Below are 23275 nucleotides of genomic sequence, written 5' to 3'. Positions count from 1 at the left end.
AGAAATGAAAATGCTGAAACTGAGGAGACCTGCAGCAATAAGTGACCAATATTGTCAAGGGGATCAAAACATGCAAAGCCAAATAAATCAGTAATGATAGATGTGAATCAGTGGGGACTTTTGGGGCAAACATTAGATAAATCTCTAAGCTATTTATCAATGACTTGGAAAGAGCAAATTATTGAATATACCACTGCACAAAAAATAGTGTAATGTACTCTACCAAGAAAACTACATTATTGTCCTATTATTCTATGCACCAAACCACGGTGTCCAGTTCATGGATTTAGTCACGAACACAAAGAGCCAACTTGATCTACTGCTTGCTTTGCTTTAGTAAGATAATTGTTTTCACCTATAAAATAATTACCAGGTAATCAACATCTCTTCAGGGTTCTAATTATTCAAACACAAAACAATCAACTCCTGAAGGCACCTAAGCTATGGGATGTGTATAATTGTTTCTTAAAGGGAAGGGAACTTGTGTTTCAACAATCTGTGAGAGTTTTTCCAGGTTGTAACTAGTAAGGGAAATACAGGCAAAAAACATTTGATAAAGTGCCACACAAGGGGTTATCACACAACATTACGACTCATGGGATTGGGGTAGCATATTAGCATGGTTTGGCAATTGGTTAAGGAGCAAAAAACAGAGGGCAGGAATAAATGGATCATTTTCAGATTGGCAGGCTGTAACTTGTAGTTTTCGGTAAAGAGCAGTATTTCTGCCTCCACTGTTTACAATCTATACTACTGATTTAGGTAAGGGGACTGGCTGACGATACAAAGTTAGGTGAGAAAATACGATATGAGGAGGACATAACAAGGCTGCAAAGGGATATAGACAGGTTCAGTGAGTAGGCAAGAACATGACAAATGGAATGCAATGTGGCTAAGTGTGAAAGTATCCAGTCTGATAGGGAAATAGAAAAGCTGAAAATTATTGAAATGGTGACAAACTGGGAAACGTTGGCATTCAGAGGGACCTGTGTGTCCTTGTACACAAATCACATGAAGTTAACGTGCAGGTACAATAAACAACTAGGAAGGCAAATGGTATGCTAGCCTTTATTGCAACTGGATTGAAGTACAAGAGTAAAGGAGTCTTACTACAATTATTTGGTGGCATAATAAAGCCACACCTGGAGTAATGTGTACAGTTTTAGTCTCCTTAACTAAGAAAGGAGAGGGAGTGTGACAAAGGTTCACTAGACTGACTCTTGGGATGATAAGATTGTTCTATGAGGAGAGATGAGTAGACTGAGCCTATAGTCTTTAGAAGATCCAATTGAAACTTGTAGGAGGTTTAATTCTCAAGGGGCTTAGAAACCATAGAAAAGTTACGGCGCAGAAAGATGCCAGTCAGTTCATCATGTCTGTGCTGGCCAGAAAAAGATGAAAAAGAAACTAGCCACTCATTTTAATTCCACTTTCCAGCACCTGGTCAGTAGCCTTGCAGGTTACAATGCTTCAGATGCAGATACAAGTCCCTGTTAAATGAGTTGAGCATTTCAGCTTCAACAACCGATTTAGGCAGTGAATTCCAGATGCCCACCACCCTCTGGGTGACAGGTTAAACGCTGGAAGGATGTTTCCCTTGGCTGGGGAGTCTTGAACAAAGGGTCAGAATCACAGAATAAGAGTTTGGCTATTTAGCACTGAGATGAAGAGAAATTTCTTTACTCAAAAGGTTGTGAATCTGATTTGAATTCTCCAGCCCCAGAGAGCTGTGGATGGTCAGTCATCGAACATATTTAAGTCACAGGTCAATAGATTTTTGGGTACTAAGGGAATTAAAGGATGTGGGAATAGTGCAGAAAGATGAAGTTGAGGTAGATGATTAACCACGATCTCACGAAATGCCAGGCAGGCTCGAAATGCTGAATGGTCTATCCCTGCTCCTATTTCTTATGTTTCATTACGTGGCTGCCTGACACCCTTTCATCATTCTGATATTTACCTCTCCCTTGTGCTGAGGCTAATTGTAGAATCCCCAGTAAGATAGCTAACCAACACAGACCATGAGCCTTAATATCTACTGGACCCATACAATTCAGTTTCAATATAATACAAAAGTAAAATACTGCGGATGCTGGAAATCTGAAACAAAAACAGAAAGTTAACGTTTCGAGTCCCTTTGACTCTTCTTCAGAGCACTGGACAAGAGTTACAAACTGAGAAACTTTGGATCTAAAACTATGTTTTCACATATACCACTACAAGTATGCGAACAGACTCTGCATGGAATAAATTATTGCTCATTTACTTTAAAGAAAAAGGCATTAAATCTTACCTATGCATTTTTGTTGACTGTGATTGGAGTTATATCTTTTCCCACAGTCTCGAACACACTGTGTTTCTAACAGTAGGTAAGGTGTCTTGCACTGGCTACACAGACCGAGTCCACTACACTTCGAACAACGTTCATTACATCCTCCAGAATGAATAATTAAAACAGTATTTATTAAAGTTCAAATAAATGTGGTTTCATTTCCTAAGTACAAAGTTTTTATTAAATTCTTCATAAATGTTGATGACAATTGGAATAGTGAAAATGTTTTGGAAATGTGAGTAGAAAGCAGAATCTGCTAAATCTATCATGTGCAGAAGGAATGCTGTTGGAAATCTCAACAGCTTTAAATTTCTATAAGATGAATGTTTACGATTTTGGGGAGGAATTTTAACACAAAAACTGAGTGGATATGGGTCAGGTGGGAGGTTAAAGTGTTAAAAATCTGAATCCTTTCCCCAAGCTGCCTATTTCTGATTTTAACAAAAGCAGGACAATGGGGGTGCAGCCAAACCAGTCCAATGAGGCAGGTTGGCATTTTAATCTTTATAACCAAGCTGCATGCCTCATTGCTTTTCCCCATTTGAAATTTAACACCAGCCTTGGGAAACCTCCTCCCGAGTTTCTGATCCCATCTCGCACCCTACCCATTCCCCCAATGGCCCCCAAGCCCTTCTGAGGCCTCCAATCCCACCTCCCAGATCTCTGACCACATAACCCCAAAGACTCCAATCCAGTCCCCCAACCTAGCCTCTGATTTTCCCCATCCTCTATATCTCTCCCACAGAGGCCTTGAAGCCCCCTCCCAAGCCTTCAAACCCCTGCCCCCACCCATGGCTCTTATCACTCCTTCAGGTTTTCAACCTCCCCCCCACATTAAAACCTACATACTACACATTACTGGAAGGTGGACTTTCTGTCAGATCTGCTGAATAGCTACGAATACTAAATAATTACACAATTGAAAGATTTTCAGACCAAAACTGTGTGACAACACACTTCTGTTTATAAATGGTTATCACTGCACAAGGTGTATTCAATTTCATTTGCCAGCCATGATGAAGGCAAGAGGTTTTGAGGAACTGATTCCTGATGGTATATGCCTACAACCTAAGCAAATAATAAATCAGTACTGGCAATCAGTTACAAAAGGATAAGCAACATTATTTTGGATCAGAATCTTTTCTGCTCCTGCCCCTTCATACATCCAAACGTAACATACTGTAAAAACTGTAGTGAACTCACGTATGCATTCTTCCTCCACTTTGTAGAATCCTGCTGCACACTGCTCTACACAGGAGCCCTCTTGCAATATATAACCATCCATGCACTGCAGGCAGTCAGTTTTGAGTGGCCCCTTGCAAGCATTGCAGCTCCAGTCACACTCTATCAAAAAAAAAGTGTTGTTAACTTCTTTAAAGATTGCGGATTGACATATAATATTTAGGGTCAGAAACCTACTGCAAGAAAAGGGTGCAAACCTTGATGACAACACAGATAACACCGTTGATTACAGAGGTAGATATGTTTCCTGGCCACTAGCTAAGCTGCTCAGGTGACCCAGATATGCCAGGACAATAAATTTGCCCTCACAAGCCAGTCAATGTAGAAAGTATGATGGGTTTTTTTAACAAAACAATAAATCACAATTAGAAAAAAACTTCCAATGATCCTTCCAGTTGCTGGAAAAACACCCTGCAATATGTAAACAGTAATTTCCACAGTATCAGGACAGTAAGCCAATAATGAAGGACCATTTCAATGTAAGACTTCGCGATATAATAGGGCAATAATTAAAATAATTACAAGAGATGGTTTTGCAACCGGCATATCTTGGGCAAATCTATATTTTCCCCTGCTTGCACAAGCACCCAGACTGACCTCTCAAGTAATCAATCAAAAGTCTGCAGTGTTTGTATATACTTCAGCCATGAAGGCCACTGAAATTCAACTATTCTGGCAATGAAGATATACAGCACCATGGTAGCTTCAGTTCAGCTCTGAAAGAGGTGGTCAAATATGCATACAAATGCTCCAACATATAAATGCACTGCCATGTGGTACTCAGCCACACAGACCATACAAGTCCCCAGTTCAATTGGTGTCTGTGGAGTCAGCTGATCTCAGTTGCAATGGCAGTAGAGGCAATACAATTGACCTGAGAGAGAGAAAACACAGCCAGGATTCCTGTTCCTTATTTCTGTCTAATCACATTGTTGGAAAATGGGAATATATAAACAACAGGTGAGGACACCACTGGACTTGACAGTGGTATCTCACCCTCATCAAAAAGTCTGTTAAGACTCACTGAAAAATGAGCATTTTGAGAAGGTGCTGATGAGTTCTTAGTGCCCACTGCCTCAAGTGAAGAAATAAGAGTAAACCAGAGGAAACTTAAACAAGAAATTACAAGTGAATTTCTATAAGGTTGCTTGTCCATGGTAATTTTGACAGGGGAGCTGCAGAAATCCTGCACAAATGATGCAAATGCTGCTCATATTGTTTTTCAGGGTTTCTATGGTCCTTCAAACAAAGCTAATGGGAGAATAAAAACAAAAAACTGCGGATGCTGGAAATCCAAAACATAAACAGAATTACCTGGAAAAACTCAGCAGGTCTGGCAGCATCGGCGGAGAAGAAAAGAGTTGACGTTTCGAGTCCTCATGACCTGTTCTGTTGAAGGGTCACGAGGACTCGAAACGTCAACACTTTTCTTCTCCGCCGATGCTGCCAGACCTGCTGAGTTTTTCCAGGTAATTCTGTTTTTGTAATGGGAGAATCCCTGGAGAAATTCACTGCCACTCTGTATAGTGTCAGACTGCTTCTAAATTTAAACTGACTCCAGCAAACTGAGCTTAATAAATCGCGCTACTGGCAGGAAGCTTTGGCTTTCATGAGAGGGTATTTTCAAGATGGCTTTCATATCTGTAATAAAGTGGATATGAATTCCAAATGCCCAAGGGGGTGAATTTTAATGCCAGTTTGATACTGGCATGAAAGATTTCAAATAAGTCACGTGTTCCATCCAATCAATTTTTAAGACTGTACAAGCTGCTATTGAGCAGCTGGTAGAAGTGGTGGAATAAGAGGATGATATATGAAGCAAAGCCAAGGGCTCATTTGGTTTTCAAAGTATTTTTAAACATTACGATGCAAGGAGATTCAGGTGTGCAGTATAAGATGGATAAATCAACGTGATTGAATGTCACTGCCTGCACACAGAAGAAACTTGAAAATATGATAGTGGAAATGTCTGGAGACATCCTATGCTGTAACTAACTCAGGTCAGTTCATTTTAAATGCCGCATTCTTCATCTGCCGTTTCCACTATGAGTTTTGTTCTAAGCTAACTAACTATGGAAAAATTTCCAGTTTGGAAATGGTGGGATAAGTATTCAAGTTTCAGCTTGAGATTATGTATGACTTTGGATTTGTGAAAACAAACAAATAAAAAATGAGGAAAGATCAATAACAAAGACATTGGAGGTAAAAGAAAAAGCAACCAAACAATAAATAATTAATGAACACAACAGTATATTCAGAGTCATGTCATCAAACATCAATGATCAGATGCCTTACTCACATCGCCAAAATAACATCACCGTGCAAATCAGAGATGCAATTATATTTCAGATACTCAAGGATAAATTCTGATGTGAATGTTTTCACTAACCTTAAAGAACATTAAGTTTATTATGGGGCCAGTACAAATATTAATTTCTCAATCAAACAACTTACGTCACTGTGCCATAACTCATCTCATTGAGGGGGGCAACACGCAAACTACATGCTACCTGTTCATCAACATAATTGTAGCTTGAAGCAGTGCAAAATGTATTGCTGACTGGCTACACATTCAACAGGGTGTCCGTCTGTGTGCATAGCTCACATGACATACAGCTAGGCCATGTGTTTTAAAGCCAGCCTGCCCCTCTTAAAAGGGAAGCTGCACTCAAGCTAAATCAGCTACTGGAATAGTCTCAGGAAGACTTTTATGGATGGAAGAAGATTGGTAATGGAGCAGCAGGCCAGAGAAAGGGCTCCCAGGTTTTTTGATGCAGTGTTGGAAGCCTTCGTGATGGTGGTGGAGAGGAGAGAGATGATGTGTCCAGGTGGCCAGGAGGCTCTCATGGTACACGCTGCATATGGAATGGGAGCATGTGGACACGGATGTTGGTTCTCATAGTTTGGTCCTGAAGATCTACATGCAGTGTCAGACAATGTTCGATGGCCTCACAGCTATGGTCAATGTAAGTGAATGCATCTTCAAATGGCATCACCTATCCACTGCACCACCCTCTCGCACTGCTCAATGAACTACAGTCCCCTCACTTACCCATCAGCAACCTGGACTCGTGTTTAACATTCAGATGCTCCCCCTCACACTCACTTACCAATGCTGCCTGCCGCAGGCTCAGTTCTTGCAGATCCCATATACCTCCAGCTATTCAGCTATGGCAGACACATCACCGAGAAACACTGCAACACACTTAGTGACATTCTTCTTTCACTCTTGCCGGACAACTGTGCAAAAAAGAGCAGGGAGCAGCAGACCGGCATCGCTGCATCTCCTGAGTCCTTTGAAGGAGATGGTGCTCTGCATTATAGGGCTGGCAGTGACTGAGGCCATTACATCTGGTGTTGTCAAGAACATTCAGGGCAACTGTATGTTCCTGCTTTATTACCTTCTCAAATCCCATTTCACGTTCATCCTGCTATCTGGCATGAAGTGAAAGCTACAGATGGTATGATCATGGACCTCTTGCTTTCCACCCTCCCCTTTTTCCTTACCCCAAACCTCCCCTATTGCATTTTTGCTTTTAAGATATCCCAAGATTTGGCCCTAAAAGACATGAGCAATTGTAGACCTCTGACGAAGAAGCACCATCACTTGCCTTAATACTTGCAGCCACCAGCTCAGATACTAGAGTGCGGTATAGATGCAGGATCAGCACGTGGTGAGTCACTGGGCAAAAATGGGGTGCAGCCAGGGCAGGGTGAAAGGGTAATGTGCATGTGCTAATTCACCAGAGGGAAAAGTCACAGAGGAGTTCTGCTGCAGGGGATTCAGATGAGAACACTGATAGGCATGCAAACAGAGATGCTTGATGCATTGGCAGACCTGCCATGTTGCCTTTTGTTATTGTCAAGGAGTATAGAGGAATCTGATTCCAACTTGGCACAGAGCATTGAACAGAACTTGGAGTCAATGCTTTCCACCATGGAAATGGTAGCCATCACCATGGCAGCCCTTGTGGGCCTAGCCGATATGCAGAACCTGGTGGTCAAAGTTTATGCCTCTACCGCAGCAGAGGCCAACTCCACAAGCTTCTGGCATTCGAATGGCACACTCACGCTTGCACATTTACAGTCAGGGTACGCTGTACCAGAAGTCGACAGAAGCGGTCCAGCCAATGTTTATTTATGTTTCAGGCTTCTGTTCTACTGGAACAGTGCTATAAAGCCAAATTATGTGGCCGTGGATTTCAGATATTCTGAAGAAACAGTAAACCCTGTGGCCTGCCACAACAAACTTCAAACCTGTAGGTAATATACTGTTGTTTTAACCTTTCCTGATTAGTAACTCCAGTCAAAATCAAAAATAATTTCACAAAGCCATTTCTAGTAGTGTTACTCTTAAATCAAAGGAAGCATTTATCTGCAATTTAAGTACCAATAGATTTAGCAGCCAACAATTTAATTTCTTTGTACACTTCTCCTGCATTTAGCTGAAGAGATTTCCATAATCTTGCTGCCACAATCCACTGTTGTGCTTTGTGTAAAATAAGCAGTCTGTATTCTAAATCACCAGGGCACTCCAAGAAAATCAGGAATAGTATTTCACAAAGCCTGAAGATATTCTGAAAAGACTGAGTTGCCTGGAACCCCAGCTGACAATTTGTCCACATAGCGATGTTCACACTTCAATGTTCAACATTGTATTTTTTGAAACTCAAGTACATTTTTCAAATTGTGTGTGACAGGAATCATCAAGTGTTACAAAACATAGCTATATGCAGCTTTATATTTAGAGATTTTTTTCTTGAATCCCTCCTATTCACAATAGTACAGCAGAACAATCAGCATGAAGTTAACTAACTTCTCGCATAATCAAAATAAGCATAAGTGCACCACCAACATGTTTTGATGAATAAGTATTTTCAGGCTTTTAAAGTAAGCCAAACTAATAAAAAAAAGGAAACTCCAAACTGGGAGAGAAACTGTAATATCTGCCTGTCTTACCACGGCAAGTTCCTGTCGAGTAGTCAATGTAGTACTGCTGGGCACAGGCCTCATATTGACATTCCCCAAAGAGCAAAACTTTGGTGGGGTCTTTACAGGACAAGCAGACTGTATTGGACTCACAGGTCAAACACTGGTTACTGCATGCTAGGAGACAAAAACAAATAATCTGAAAAGTTTTTCCCCCTATAAACAGACTATAATGGAATTCATCTTACATGAAAATGAATCAGTTTCTAAAATGCCTTAGATTAACCTTAACCCTGTTATTTGATTAATAACTTTCATTTGTCACATGGCTGTTAATTTATGCTTGCAAATATTAAAAACAAATCCTATATAGACAGCAGGAGAACTGGCATTCGACTTAATGAATGATTAAGCTTTAACAGGAAGATGATTACAAAAAGCATGAACTATTACCAATAGTTACAGACTCCAAAATGGAAGCCAAAGTGTGCTGCACTTAGATCAAAACGGACAGTAATGCTTTCACTGAGTTAGAAAGAAGTCTAAATGTTTTGGAACTCTGCAATGCCAGAATTATTTCACTGGTGGCAATGCAAATGAAAACAATGTTAGCTATCAGAAATCTGAACCATTACATAAAGTGGCACGTCATTCGCCAGTGCGGCATATCATGACAGACCAAATGGCCTCTTACTGTGCTGTAAACATTCAATGATTTAAAATTGACACAGTTAAAGTACTAAATACATCAACAATACTTTGTTGATTAGGTAACATTCTGAACAGGTTATAATGGGGAATAGCCTCTTCAATTTGAGTTTTGGTTCATTTACAAAACTGCGACACTAAAATCACAAATGTACACCAAAGACATTCAAACCGGGGTCCCTAAAAACATGGAAGTTAAATGCTTAGATCTCAGCGTATTTACAAGTCAACACGTTTCTCTTGTTCTGTGATTGGTTTCTGTATTTGTTGGCTTACTGGCATGGTATTTTTGTTGTAGGATACTAATAGAGCACAAATTAGCATTGTTATTCGGAAGTAAGGGAAGGGTTTCCTCGGAGCGTGTCGATATTTACAGGCATCGCACAAGAGTGTATCAATATGCTACAATTGACCACAATACCCCTTCAGGCAGGGGAATATTTGCCACAGTTGCTGCTGTTGATTCTTATCCAGCAGTTTCTGTTAAAAATATACATGTGTAGACATCAGGTCAGTAAATAATCAGACCCGGCTGTTACAGCTCTCAGTAAATTAGCCTGGAGTATTGCCAGATGATATAAAGTACCAAGGCATATACACATGAAAACATGCCAGGCATAAGTGTCCAGCTGGCACCCACAAAGCCATGCCCTACCAAGCGTCAACACTCAGAAAAAGAGAGAAAATCGGCAAAAAACTCAAGAATTTTGTTGGAAATTGGCCTTAGCATCCCTGAATTTGGAGCAGGAAATCAACAAACAGTTCCCATTTCTGGCTGTTATCTATCAGTGCCTGCTTTAAAATGTATAGAGTAGATTTTCCTGCCCCAGTACTGGACAGAACCACCCATTCAAAGTGCACTGCTCCTCCAAGTCCAGGAACTTTAAAATTTTCTGTCCCCAACCAATAACGTATTCTGGGGCACCTCAGGCAGTGCCTGAGGGCCCTGTGTTGCAGAAGGGACAGAAAAGTTAATTGACAGGCCTCAGAGATCAGCAGCCAGAAGAGCTTGATTACCTTTAGACATTCAATTGAGGGGATTCAAGATTAAAACCAATCACTGACCATTTTTCCTTTCGTGAATCCCCAGACTTCTGCAGACTCTCTGGTTGGTGGAAATCTGGGGACAGGCCACAGTGCTCTCAGGTGCCTAGTGAGTAATTCTTAGGAAAACGTGATGGGAGACCATAATTGCCTCCTTCTGCCTCATTTGTGATGGTGAAATGGGCCAATGCCTTCTATAGCCCCAAGTGTAACTCTGCAACCGCAGAAATCCTGGCACTACATAGAATGCATGACGGCTCTGCAAAGTAGCTCTGGTCACTTTTTCATGACTCGTGCAACTGGGGAGATAGATTTTCCCTGGAAATAAAGGCCAATAAATAATCCCTTAAGTATAGAAGTCAGCTGAAAATAGAGTATGACTTGACTATGATGCCTTCCATGTTCAACTTACATCGCCTGTGCTAATGCCTAAAGCTAAAAATTGCCATTTAACAGCAGTACTGGAGACTCCTGATACTCGAGGCTGTTCACTAGCACAAATCAACATCTTTCAGCAAGAGGGGCCAGAAAATCCCAACCAGGAGGGCAAGAGAAGAGACATCAGTGGAAGGGAAAAATTTCATCTGGAATTGTTATTACTAGTAATGTGCAAAAATGCTAGCATTTACCTGCATTAGTAATTTAGATATGAGACCGGAAATAAAAAAAAATCTTGTAAATAGTCTATACATTTGCATAGTGTAGTTTTTGCTTTCACATTATGTAAGGAAAGCACCTGTTTAATTTAAAGCACCGTCCAAGATCAGTATCTGCACATCACATAAGAAGTACTTTTTTAACTACAATTCCAACACAGATCCCAAGGGTCAAATTTTCGATATGTGATACTAGTAGCCGAGGTGCTTTACTGCAAGTGTGAAGTTGAAAATGACACGTGAAGTATAAATTCCATTAGTCAGCAAATGTAGCAATATAATAGTTGCAGCAGACCAGAGATACGTACGCTGACAGATCTGTTTGTTGTCACTGTAGAAAGCTGGGGGACAAGCAGTAATGCACATGCCAGAATGGGCCAGAACCAAGTCAGCTGCACAAGCAGTGCAACCATAAGCTCCTTCGGTACTGCAAGTTTTACATGATGAATGACATCCTGGAATAAGCAAAGAGAAGACATGAGTATATCAGCATGTTTATTCCAATTAACATAAGAATATTAAAAAACTATGGAAACCTATTTCATAGTATTTTTCCCTGCCCAATTGCTTACTTTTGCAAGTGCCTCTGCTCATGAAGTATCCTGTGGGACAATGAGAAACACAATGGTCTCCGAGCAACATCTCACGGAGATCATTGCAGTACAGACAGACACTACCTGTATCTTTAAGGTCAGCTACACAGTGCTTACACTGAGGTTGGCAATCTGAAACAAAAGGCAAAAAATAATATTGGTTTTGGTTGGTAACAGTTAACCATCAGCCTAAAGCAATTGGTAATAATAAACACTAATTCTTTCATTGTTAAACTCCAGTTTAATCACACAATTATAAACACAGGCTCTGGGACTCTGCTGGAGGATTTTAAGGGGCTGGATATCCCATTAATATGCCCCTTACCCAGACAATTTTCTCAAAGCAGGTGCATTTACATATCAGATGGTTCAGGTTTGCCTTAGTATTTTACCACAATACAAGTGGACAGGCAATGCATCAGATTTTTTTTTAATGAATATTTGCTGAACTAATCGGTTTTCGCATTGTTATTAGTTCCACTTCAAGCAGCTGAAGTTGGAAAGCACTTTTAAATTTGAAATTCATTGAGTTTTATTGCCTATTTTTTCATGCTCCTATAGATTTTTTTTCAAATCAGTACAGTGATTTTGTAAAACGAAGTAACCAAATCTGGATCAAATTAGGTCATTGAGCACCTGATTCCAAGCTTACAGGTCAAGATAAAATAGTATTAGTATGTCCAACAAAGAAGGTACAGACAGCAAGAATTCTATATTGTTCTTCTTCTCGTCCACTGGGAACAACATTTATCTTCTTCCCCTTATAATCTGCTCCAGGGATGCCTCAGAGAACTGGGGGTCAACCTTCTCACACTGAGATTACATCAGCAGAGTTGCGGTCCCTCTCCTGAAAACTGTAGAATGGATCCACTCTGATCCTGTAGAGTTCTAATCCTGGTCCTGAAGGCATTGTGGGAAAGAAATGTTCTGCCCCAATCCTCGTTGAAAAAGCTAACCGCTGCTTGGCTTCAATCAGACATTTTTTTTTTGTTGGGTTCTGTTTCACAAAAATGGCTTTACATTCATTTCCAGTTACAAGAAAAATGTTGGAGAAGCCGAAAGCAGTATACAACAGGTTTCTGTTTTGCTTCTTAATCAATGAATGTTTTCTAATCATGGTGCACAATTAAACTGCTCACTTACCAACACAGTATCCAACTTGGTTCAGGTATTGCCCCTCTTTGCAGCTGATTCTGCAGTATCCATTTAGCAATGTAACATGAGGGTGACATGCCAAACAGTCAGAGTCTGAAGGGCCATCACACTGCTTGCAGAAAGGATGACATGCTGGAAAGGAAGGGAAAATTTAAGACAGTTTAATTGTTAAGTTTATTGGGAAGTTTTATTATAATGAAGGTGCTATGCAAATAAGTGCATGATGTTGATGATTTTGAAAATGTAAATCTCGGCAGGATTGTTATTTTCTAACCATGATTTAACCCCTACACCTGTGCAAAAGCATTCAAATTTACACAACATATACTTTGGATCTGATATACTGCATTTATTTGCCTTCCTTCATTTATTTATTCAATAGCATTGCTTATCAGTTTGTGGAATGGATAACATAACAGAAATCCCAAAAAGTGCTAATTATTGTTCATCAATTAGAAGTGAAAGACAAACAAACCTTTAAAAACTAGTACAATTTTTGATACATGCCCAGTGAATTAATAAATGCACAGCATGTTGTGTCAGCAGAGATTCTGTTTGCACTGAACCGACAGTTATTTCAACGAGGACCACATTAATGAATTTCTTTGGTCATCTAATTTGTCTCCATTAATGCCCCTCATAAGATACTGATTTATGTTGGGGTAAATACAGATGGCAATTCCTCTGGGCATTGGGCTGAATATTAACTTTTGGACCCACTCGCAGGAGGGGAGGCCAGCAGTGGTTCAGGAACCCAAATGTTTGTGCAGTGGTGTTTGCCGCAGTTCTTCAGCTCAGCCATGGTATTAGCACTCCACTTCTAGGTTTCCTGACAAATCAGGCATGACCACAACCTGCACCTTGACTGCTCAAGCCTCAGTATTTAAAGGGACCCCAGCAAGAATCAAAATGGATTCATTCTACGATTGTCAAGAGAGAGACAGCAACCCCATTGAAATAATCTCAATGTGGGAACCTCCAAGGCATCTCGGAAGCAGCTGTAAGTGCCCGAAAATAAATATTGTTCCTAGAGGTTTGGAAGAAGAAGCCAGCATCTGGGACACAGCATGCAGGACTGGAGGCGGCTGAGGTGAACAGTAGAAGTTTTGGTACGGATACAGTGTTCAAAGGGGTTACAGGAAAGATGAGTGGTATGCCACATTCAAATGCCAATCCTCCCACTATAACTTACCCAGCCTTCTCCTACACAGCACTCCTCAGACCAACATCTTGCACTCCACTCATTCCTCTCTCATGAGGTACATCCTCACATCCCTAACTGAACAGCCACCAATGACGCAAACACTCATCCCTCACAGTCACCCTCCACAAATGCTATCATTCCATCCTCTCAACACATTCCATTTCTTACACTTTTAGATCTATTCTTCCTTTCCTTTTAGAAGAGAGTGTAGAACACCAGGGAGAGGCAGTGAACTGAGGACAGCCCTGCAGTCATCAAGATCACTGCAGTGAAGTTCAGCAGAGTGTCAGAGTACAAGGCCATGGAGTCTTCCAGGTACACTCACGACCCTTGTGATTCTTTCCTTTATCCTTTCATGAGATATGGATGTTGTTGACAAGCGCAGCATTTGTTGTCCATCCCTAATTACCCTCAAACTGAGTGGCTTTCTAGGCCATTTAGAATCAACCACATTACTGTGCACCCGGAGTCACATGTAGACCAGAGTGGGTAAGGACGGCAGGTTTCCTTCCCTGAAGGACATTAGTGAATCAGATGGGTTTTTCCAACAATCAATGATAGTTTCATGGTCACCATTACTGAGAGTAGCTTTATAATTTCCAATTCATTAATTGAATTTAAATTCCACCAGCTGCCATTGTAGTATTTGAACCCATGTTCCCAGAGCATTAGCCTGGGCCTCTAGATTACCAGTGCAGTGACATTGCTACCCTGGCTGAGTTATAGGCAGGCTGCTTATTCCCCGACTTGGCTGCTCAGCTGCTTAAGGCTAACACAAATCAAATCTTGAAAATTTCATTTGATCTAACACCCATAATGTGTTGGCAGGAGAGTTTCAGATTACCACCACTCTTTGTATGAAAAAATGCTTCCTGATTTGCCTCAGCTCCAGTTTTAAAACTATGTCCCCTTGTTCTCTATTCCCCCATTAGAGAAAGGAGATTTTCTCCATATACCCTATGAAATTCCTTTATCATTTTAAGCACCTCAATTAGATCACGCCTCAACCATCAAACTCAAGGGGTTACAAACAATATTTATGCATATTAGTCTAATAATGCAACCCTACCTGTCCTGGTGTAATTCTGGTGAATCCCTCCTCAAAGCCTTTCAAGGCCAATATATCTTTCCTAAGGTTCAGCGCCCAAAAGTAAATGTAGTGCTCCAGATGGGATGCAATTTATGATGTGTATTGTGGAAAGCATTAATTCCTAACTTCTGTGTTCCAACCCCTTAAGGTAAAGACCAACATTTCATCAGCCTTTTTATTTATTTTTTGTACCCCTGCAATAGCCTTCAATGATCTGTGTACACAGACACCTAAATTACTTTGCTTCACCAGAGTTCTTTAAACAAAAACCTTTGATTTGAATTTCTTGGATCCAAAATGGATAACTTCACACGAACTTCATTTGCCATAATTTTGCACACAGGCTTGCTATGTCCTTTTGCAATTCCTGCTCCTATCTATAAAACTTACTGTGCCTTCTAACTTAGTGCCCTATGCAAACATGGATATACAATTCTCTATTGCTTAATCTAAGGACAGAATCTTCTGGTCGGTGACCGGGGGGCGGGGCCCGCTCGCCGACGCATAGAACGATGCAGAGTGATATTGGGCCTGCGTCCCAATGTCACCCCGCGTCATTTAGATTTTCAGTTCGGTGGGTGCGCAGCCGAAGGCCATTAAAAAAGTAATTAACATGATTAATGGACCTGCCCATCCAACCTTAAGGTTGGCGGGCAAGCCGGGAGCCCTGGCGGGCTTCAGAAAAAACATGAGACCTCATCCACGGGTGGGATGAGGTTTCATGAGGGTATTAAAATTTTTATAAAATGTTTAAATAAAAGAAATTGACATGTCCCAGCTCATGTGACAGTGGCACATGAGTGGACTTGTCAGTAATTTTTTGCCCCTTCTTTATTGAACCTTTCAAACCTGAGCCGATCTCCCTGAGGCAGCACTTTGCCTCAGGGAAATCTGTGCGCTCTTTCACACACATGCGCAAAAAAGCGCACTCCTGGCTCAGGGAATACCCCCCCCCCCCGCCTGCACAGGGAGCGCATAGCGTTTCCTGGCGGATGTCACGCTGGGCGGGCCTTAATTGGCCCACCCATGCAAATTGGCGGCACACCCCGGACCTGGGGCGCCGATCGGGAACCGCCCGCTCGTGCCCATTCCCGCAAACCCCCCCCCAACGGAGTGGGGTGGGGGGGGGGGTGGGATCCTGCCCTAAGTCATTTGGTGAAAAGCTGAAGCCTTAGTACAGATCCCTGGTCAATGCCACTTGTCACATTCTGTCAAATACAAAACATTCCTAACGTGCTCCCTCCCATCTTGCAACTAATTACCAAGCCATGGCACATGTCACCTCCAACTCCATAAACTTTTCTTTTGCTAATAATTCTTGTGTTGAAATTTATCAAATGCCTTCTGGAAGTCCATATAGACAACACCCTTAGGCATTCCCCTGTCCACCATGCTAGCGATCTCATCAATTTTTCAACTAGATTAGTCAGACATGAACAACCCTTCATTAATCTTTGCTAACTGTCTTTGATCAACTCATATTTTGTTCAAACGAAACAAAATGGTTATCGTGAATCACAGGATTCACCATTCCTGAACTGACCATTTAAAAATCAAGAGTATATCTATTAATGTGAAAGACTGCATACTGCTGTAAAATACACAAGAGATACATGAAAGTAGAAACTGAAATATTTAAATAATGGCAGTGCAAAAGAAGCAGACGTACAATAACAGGCATTGTCTTGACTGTAGAATCCTTCAGGACATGTATGCAGACACTTGCTTTCATAGAGGGCTCTTGGTGGAGAACAGGCTGTGCAATTCTGAGGACTGCTCCCTGTGCAGCTTGTGCAGGTGCCGTGGCACTCTGTATGCAAAGATATCAGAAGACACATGCAAAACAGTCATTAATATTTATTACTCCACTTCCTTAGTTACCTTTAAGTGAGTTGCGATTTTATGAGATGTAACAAAAAATAATTCTACTTTATTCAGATCCAGTGATGCTACAAACAACTTACCAATGTTATAATTGGAAAATCAACATCTCCATATATTCCTAATTCATGGAGAAATTAGTTTGCTCCACAACTGATCATAAATAACCGCTAAATTTTACATGCTGCAGTCAAACATGGTTGACATATTTATAGGTGTATTTCTGATGTGTACTAGAAGTATGATTTGCAATGGTCAATAAAATACAACTTCTTTGGCTGGATGTTACACTCCCCCACTGGCGGGTTTGGAGGCATGGGTTCGTAAAATCCAGCAGATGACCTTCCCGCTGCCTTCCATTGATCTGTCTGAAATTTTATGGGGGGACAGGACAATTAAAGGCCACTTAAGCACCTGATCTTGCTGCTGTCAGTATTTTACCCACAGCAGGGGGGAGGCCCACACCATGCAAGAAGTCTGGCAGCTTTAGCGCCACTGGCTGTTGTTGGGCAAGTGGGGGGTGGGGAGGGAGATCTTCCTTTCTGGGTCCCCTCACTAGGTCATTCCCCCACTTTAACCCTCTCCTGGCCTCTTGAACTCAGCCCCTCAACACCACCCCCCCCCAACCCCTCACCGAGATCCCCAAGCCCAGGCTTAGCTATGCTCCTCTGCATGGTGGTATTGCTTGTAATGGCCACCACACAGATCTGGTGCTGCTAGGACTACAGAGCAGCTGACCATCCGATTGGCTGACAGGCCTTTAAGGCGACAGAGTAGTGGATGTCGCACCTTAAAGCAACTAATGTTGTTCCCAGTGTTGAACTGCTGCAGAGCAGCCGTTGGGATTATGAGCGGGATCCCCCCCTCCGGCTTTTTAGCCAGTGGATGAGGACCATGGTGCCCCGTAAAATTCAGCCCTTGTCGATTATCATAGCAAACTTTAAAATACTTTATTTTTCATAAGCAATTAACTCAGGATGCACAAAGTTTGATAATCATATGTTTTATCATTCTCAAGCTCCATAGCCCATTGTGACAACAGAACTGTCAAGAACCAACAGCAAAAATAACAGAAAACAAATGGAACATGTTAACAAAATTGCACCCTGGCATGGAGCTCTGAAGTATGGATGTATTGTAATCTATAATTTTTCATTCATCAAGATTAATGGACAGGAAATGACAAAGAGCCTATGTCCAAAATCCCAGTACATGATTGTGGTGCATGAGACTCCCCACTGGGACCATAATTTCATAAAATTTTGCGAAACAGAATTAAAGAAATATTCAGAATCCATGGCCGGAATGTAATGCCCTTGCCTGTCATGAGTTTAATCGAGCAGGAGGCTGGCGGGTGGGAACCCCACTAACTTCCTGCCTCTGCCCCAATTAAGTCCATGGCGGGAAGGCTCAAGGACAGCCTTCCTGCCCTGCTGCCAACTGAGACTCTTACCTGGGCAATTAATACCCATAAAGGGCCTCACCCCATCGCCACTGGTATTCAGCCAGTGGCAGACAGGGGAATCACCTTGTGGGAAGCCCAAGAAGCGAACAAACCCTGTTCGGGGTTGCTTGTGGGGTTCGGGGGGGTTGGGGACCCTCGTTCAAAGGCACAGAGTGCCTGATTGACAGATGTGGCATCGGGAGGTTGGGGCAGTTGAGAAACACGCCCTGCCCTTGCTGCTGACACCCCTGTCCCCCGGGAGTCCCACCCCATGATCCCCCTCCTCCCATCACTTACCTGGATGCCTCGGTGATCCTGGGGCTCAGGTAAGTGCATTACCAGCAATAGCCACCACCTTCCCCTTGGTGCTGTCAAGCAATGAAGAGCAACCAGCCTCTGAGTGGTCAGCAGCTCTTGCCAGGCAGGACTTCTGCACCCAGGGTCCTTGATCCCAGGGAAGGTCCATCACTGCCAGTTGAGTAATTGATATTTAATTCAGCAAACCTTCTTGAAGAGGTGATGAGGGCTTTCGCCAGCTCTCCAACCAGTGGGCGAGAGCCCTGTCACCTACATTAAATACTGAACAATATTTTCTGTGGAGGTTGATATTAGATAACCACTTCTGTGTTGATATGAATGCAGATGAGTGTTCTGACAGACTATCCCAACATGCAGTTCAACTAACGTCCATTGCAATCGGTTAACACTTGGATGGATTTGATTCTTTTTCCCCTTCCTCCTTACAAAAAAAAAAGTGCTTTCTATCTCATAATCTGATCTATTTCTGGTCTGGCAAAAGATAGATATGCTGGAATCATGAAAGTATAAAACAGAACCCCTGAGGGAAATCAAGGTGGCTGTTCAATCATGCAATCACTATTTTTCTGTAGCTTGCAAGATATGATATGTTCCAAATAATTAGAAATTGAGACCGAATGCTTCAAATCATTCAGACACACATAACCTCTTCAAATAATGGCATGGTAAAAGACTTGTGACTTGTAAGTTAACAGGGTGAAAGTGAAAAATAATTTGCAAACACATTTATTGTACTTTGAAGAAGGAAACCTTAAGAAAAGTACTTTTAACTCTAAGCACTCCCTCCAACTCTCAAAAAACTAGAAATGGCACCTTGTAGCAAATACCTTAGATCTCTCAGGTTGTGTACACCATCATGGCGGCCATCAGCTTGGATGTCTTTTTTCCAGAGATGCTTCAGTGACACCAATTACATGGATGGTCTGCTTTCAGCCCACTGGAACTCCATTTGGCTTCAATGAGAGTTAAATGGGCTTGGGGACTGATCCACTGCTGCACTACAGGGGCCTTACTCAGTGTGAAGCAACACAAGTAATCAATAGTGTTTTTTTTTCCCCCAAGGGATCTCTAATCTGAAGTGTCATTTAGCATATAAATCCAAGTCATACTTTATAAAAGTTAATGGATGTGATCCAGGTTATATATAAAATAACATTGTTACGGTGAAATTCAGGGACATAAGAAATGCAGGTAACAAGTTACATCTATATAGCACCTTTTAGTGTAGCAAAATATCCCAAGAAGCTCCACAGGAGCAGGAGTATAGAGCAAGATGAGGATGGGGCCAAAAATGCTCTCGAAGAGGTAGGTTTTCAGGAGCTTTTTGAGGATGAGGAAAGATGCAGCAAGTTGAAGGGCCTAGGAAAGCAGTTCCAGATTATGGTAATATTGATGACCGAAGTTCCTGCCACAGATATCACAAGAATATTGAAGGAATATGGAAAAATTGCTCACATTGCTCTCGCCTTCAGGGTAATTAAACAAAAGTCACAGAGCAAAGAAAAGCATTGAGCACAAACCTCAATTTTTTCAACAAGAGTGAATACTGACTTTTGACCAGCATTTGAGAGTATATAATGAAAACATTTTGTTTACATAAGAAAACTATATTTAGCATTTATATTTAATGTTTGTTGTGTGGAATATTCATTGAAAAAAATTGGTTCTAACTTTCTGTCAAGGTTAGGTAATTACCTTCAATCCAACATAAAAACCATCTGACCTTTAAGGGATTCCATTTTGGGGGGAAAAAATGACCATCACAGGAGATTTGTTAGAATTGTGTGTAGAGCACACTGGACAATACATTTTTGTGTATATATGTGACCTTGCAAAATTCAAAGAAGCCAGCTTTCAACAGCTGCCATTAGGTATCTTTCATCAATAATTAACGCTAACTTTTATTCCGATACATGGTTAGAACGTATTAGATTACACCAGAGCTGCTATTGAGTAAAATAAGTGCGTGACTAAGGGTTTTTTATGTCCCTGAAAACGGATTGTATATTTCAATTTTTTGAGGGACTGATTGCTGTTTCGGGTAGCGACTATTTTTTTGAAGCTGTCATTAACTTTTGCTAAGGGTAGCAGGAAATCCTCCTGTATCAAAAAGCTAATTACAGGCATTGAATAATTCATGTATGTGAAATTACAAAGCAGTAACATCTTTCACAGTATCTTAAAAAAAACATTTTTTTCCCAGATAACATAAATATTTCAAAACTGTACTATCAAGTATGATAATATGAAACCTCAATATGCTCCTCAAATCTAACTGGATCAACTAAGAGCACCTTATCTGTCATGATGCACTTACCTGTGCATACTTTCGCACTGTTCATGTAGAAATGTGGTTTGCAATCAGCAACACATTCTCCATGCAGTATTCCATGGATATCCTGATGAATCTGAATAACTTGCTCTGGTTTGAGGCAATTAGTACAGTCTGATTGCTTGGGGCCTACACAGGCACGGCAAGGATGGCTACAGGCTGAGAGAGGATAAATAACAATGAACATCTAATGTTTTAAGCTTTAATTATTTTTATACAATTAACACAATGCTGCTTGATCAAACACTCTCACAAACTGATAAAGATGAAGTATTACACCTGCAATATGATCGAGTGGGTTCCCATTTTAGCCTCGTCATCTAGAAAAGCAAATCAGCTTTTCCTCCCAAAAAGGTCACTCAGCTAAGCTGCTATCCAGCATCCAGGACAAAAGCAACGCAGCAAGTCCAAGGTCGTGCCAGGTTCGATGGTGCATTGACTATGCTATTGGGATAGTCATCCAGAGGTTTGGGCAAATAACCCAGAGAACTGGGAGTTCAATTCCCACCAGAGTTTGAGAAATTGGATTTAATTTAAAAATAGTTTGAAAATAAAAAGCTGGTACTACCAACAGTGTCAGATTGTTATAAAAACCCAACTGGGTCACTAATGTACTCTATGGAACAAAACCTATCATCCTTACCTGGTCTAACCTATAGGTTACTCCAGTCCTACATCAACATGGTTGACATTTAACTGCTCTCTGTAGAGCCTAGCAATTTGCTCAGTTGCATCAAACGGCTACCAGCAGTTCAAAGAGAAGAAAGGCTTGCACTTATTTGCATTTATATAGTGCTCAGGCATCTCAAAGCACTTCACAGCTAATGTCCTACATTTGAAGTGTAATCACTATTGTAATGTATGAAACATAACAACCAATTTGCACACAGCAAAACTCCCACAAACTGCAATGTGATAATGACAGATAGCCTGATTTTTGTGCTGCTGATATTGAGAAGGCCAAGAGAAATAAATGAAGCCTTGCCAACAATTCCCACATCCCTAGAACTAGTTAGAAAAACAATTCTGTGCCCAGTCTCTGACCTGGTGAGACTGATGCAAGTGAGCAAGGAGAAGAGCAAAAATACACTTTAAAATTGAGTAGAAAAAAATGTAAGAAATTACAATTATCTTTGACAGACTATAAGGCATTTAGCATTATGCTTACATATTGCAATTTGTAGAAAAAGCAAAACATTACAAGTGCTAGAAATATGTAACAAAAACATAAATAGCAGACAGTGACAAATATCTAGTTTATGGTTCATGGCATTATTTTGGAGGTAATGTTTAGTTCTGGGGAGGTTAAAGTTCAGCTGTAGAAAATTAGGATAAATGCAATTAATGCAGCTTTGAGTCTATTACACTCAAAAGGTTGGGGCCATGTTGACTTAAGGGGTTAACAGCTAGAAAGGCAAGATCCTAAAACAGCAGGTGCGAGTGTTAGCTGGAGAACCACAGACATGGGGTAGAATTTTTAGCTCGGTCAGCTGGGGCGGCGTGAGGTGACGTCATTTAGATTTTCAGTTCGGCAGGCGCACAACCTTTATTAAACTTTAGAACTAAATTTAAACTAATCTCCCTGAGGCATAAAGGTGCCTCAGGGAGATTTCTGCGCTCTTTCGCGCACATGGGCGAAAGAGCACACTCCCAACTCAGGGGAACCCCTCCAAGGGGCACACAGCGCTTAATTGGCCCGCCCACGTAAAATGGCGGCATGGGCCTGATCGGTGGCGCCGATCGGGTCCGCACCTGCCCCCGCCCGCACCCACACAACCCCCCCTGACGGGGGGGGAAAATTCTCCCCATGATGTCTGCACTGCTTGCAAAGAAGTGCAGTCCGGAGTGTTATGATCTTTAGCTAGATGCCCAGTTGTTGGTGAGATTCAGTTAGGAACCAATAACATTCTGCTTAAAGATGACAAAGTTTGAGATTTAAGACATTTGCTCAATGAAGAAAGCCACAAGATTTCACAGGTTTTGAACAAACAATAATAACCTTTACTATACAAGTTCAGAAAGATAGAACAATTTATAATATCTATCTCATGTCTAACATTCAGGGAAAGTATGAGGTACATGTGAATTAACAAACCAACTGTGGTCAAACACACCACACTGCACAATAAATGGCAGATGTGACCAAAACAGAGTCCACAGATTTCTCAACAACTCATCCAGACATCAGTAACACTGTGAGCCAACCAAATTCACAGAAACTCTGTCCGTAATTTTCGGACCCTGAAGTCGTAGGTTTCCCTGCAGTGGATGCGGCAAACCATTCAAATGTCCATGGATTTTGGTGGGACCGGAAGATCCCGCCAGCAAGGGGGGCTGGAAAATTCCA

The 23275-nt window shown here is 41.4% G+C and overlaps 1 protein-coding gene across 1 annotated transcript in view; it reads right to left on the bottom strand.

The window, feature by feature from the left end:
* Nucleotides 1–23275, bottom strand: part of fras1 (Fraser extracellular matrix complex subunit 1) — a 562738-nt gene that overhangs the window by 250549 nt on the left and 288914 nt on the right. Inside the window, exons 18-25 of the mRNA XM_078543632.1 lie at nt 20914–21087; nt 16623–16763; nt 12648–12791; nt 11484–11636; nt 11220–11366; nt 8534–8680; nt 3536–3676; nt 2294–2434 (exon numbers count right to left, since the gene is read on the bottom strand). Coding sequence (XP_078399758.1) covers nt 2294–2434; nt 3536–3676; nt 8534–8680; nt 11220–11366; nt 11484–11636; nt 12648–12791; nt 16623–16763; nt 20914–21087 — 1188 coding nt within the window. The remainder of the gene's footprint in view (nt 1–2293; nt 2435–3535; nt 3677–8533; nt 8681–11219; nt 11367–11483; nt 11637–12647; nt 12792–16622; nt 16764–20913; nt 21088–23275) is intronic.

The sequence above is a fragment of the Cetorhinus maximus genome, chromosome 1 (assembly GCF_964194155.1).
Source record: "Cetorhinus maximus chromosome 1, sCetMax3.hap1.1, whole genome shotgun sequence".
Lineage (NCBI taxonomy): Eukaryota > Metazoa > Chordata > Chondrichthyes > Lamniformes > Cetorhinidae > Cetorhinus > Cetorhinus maximus.
The sequence above is the reverse complement of the archived record's forward strand: the minus strand, read 5'-3'. Positions and strand labels throughout refer to the sequence as shown.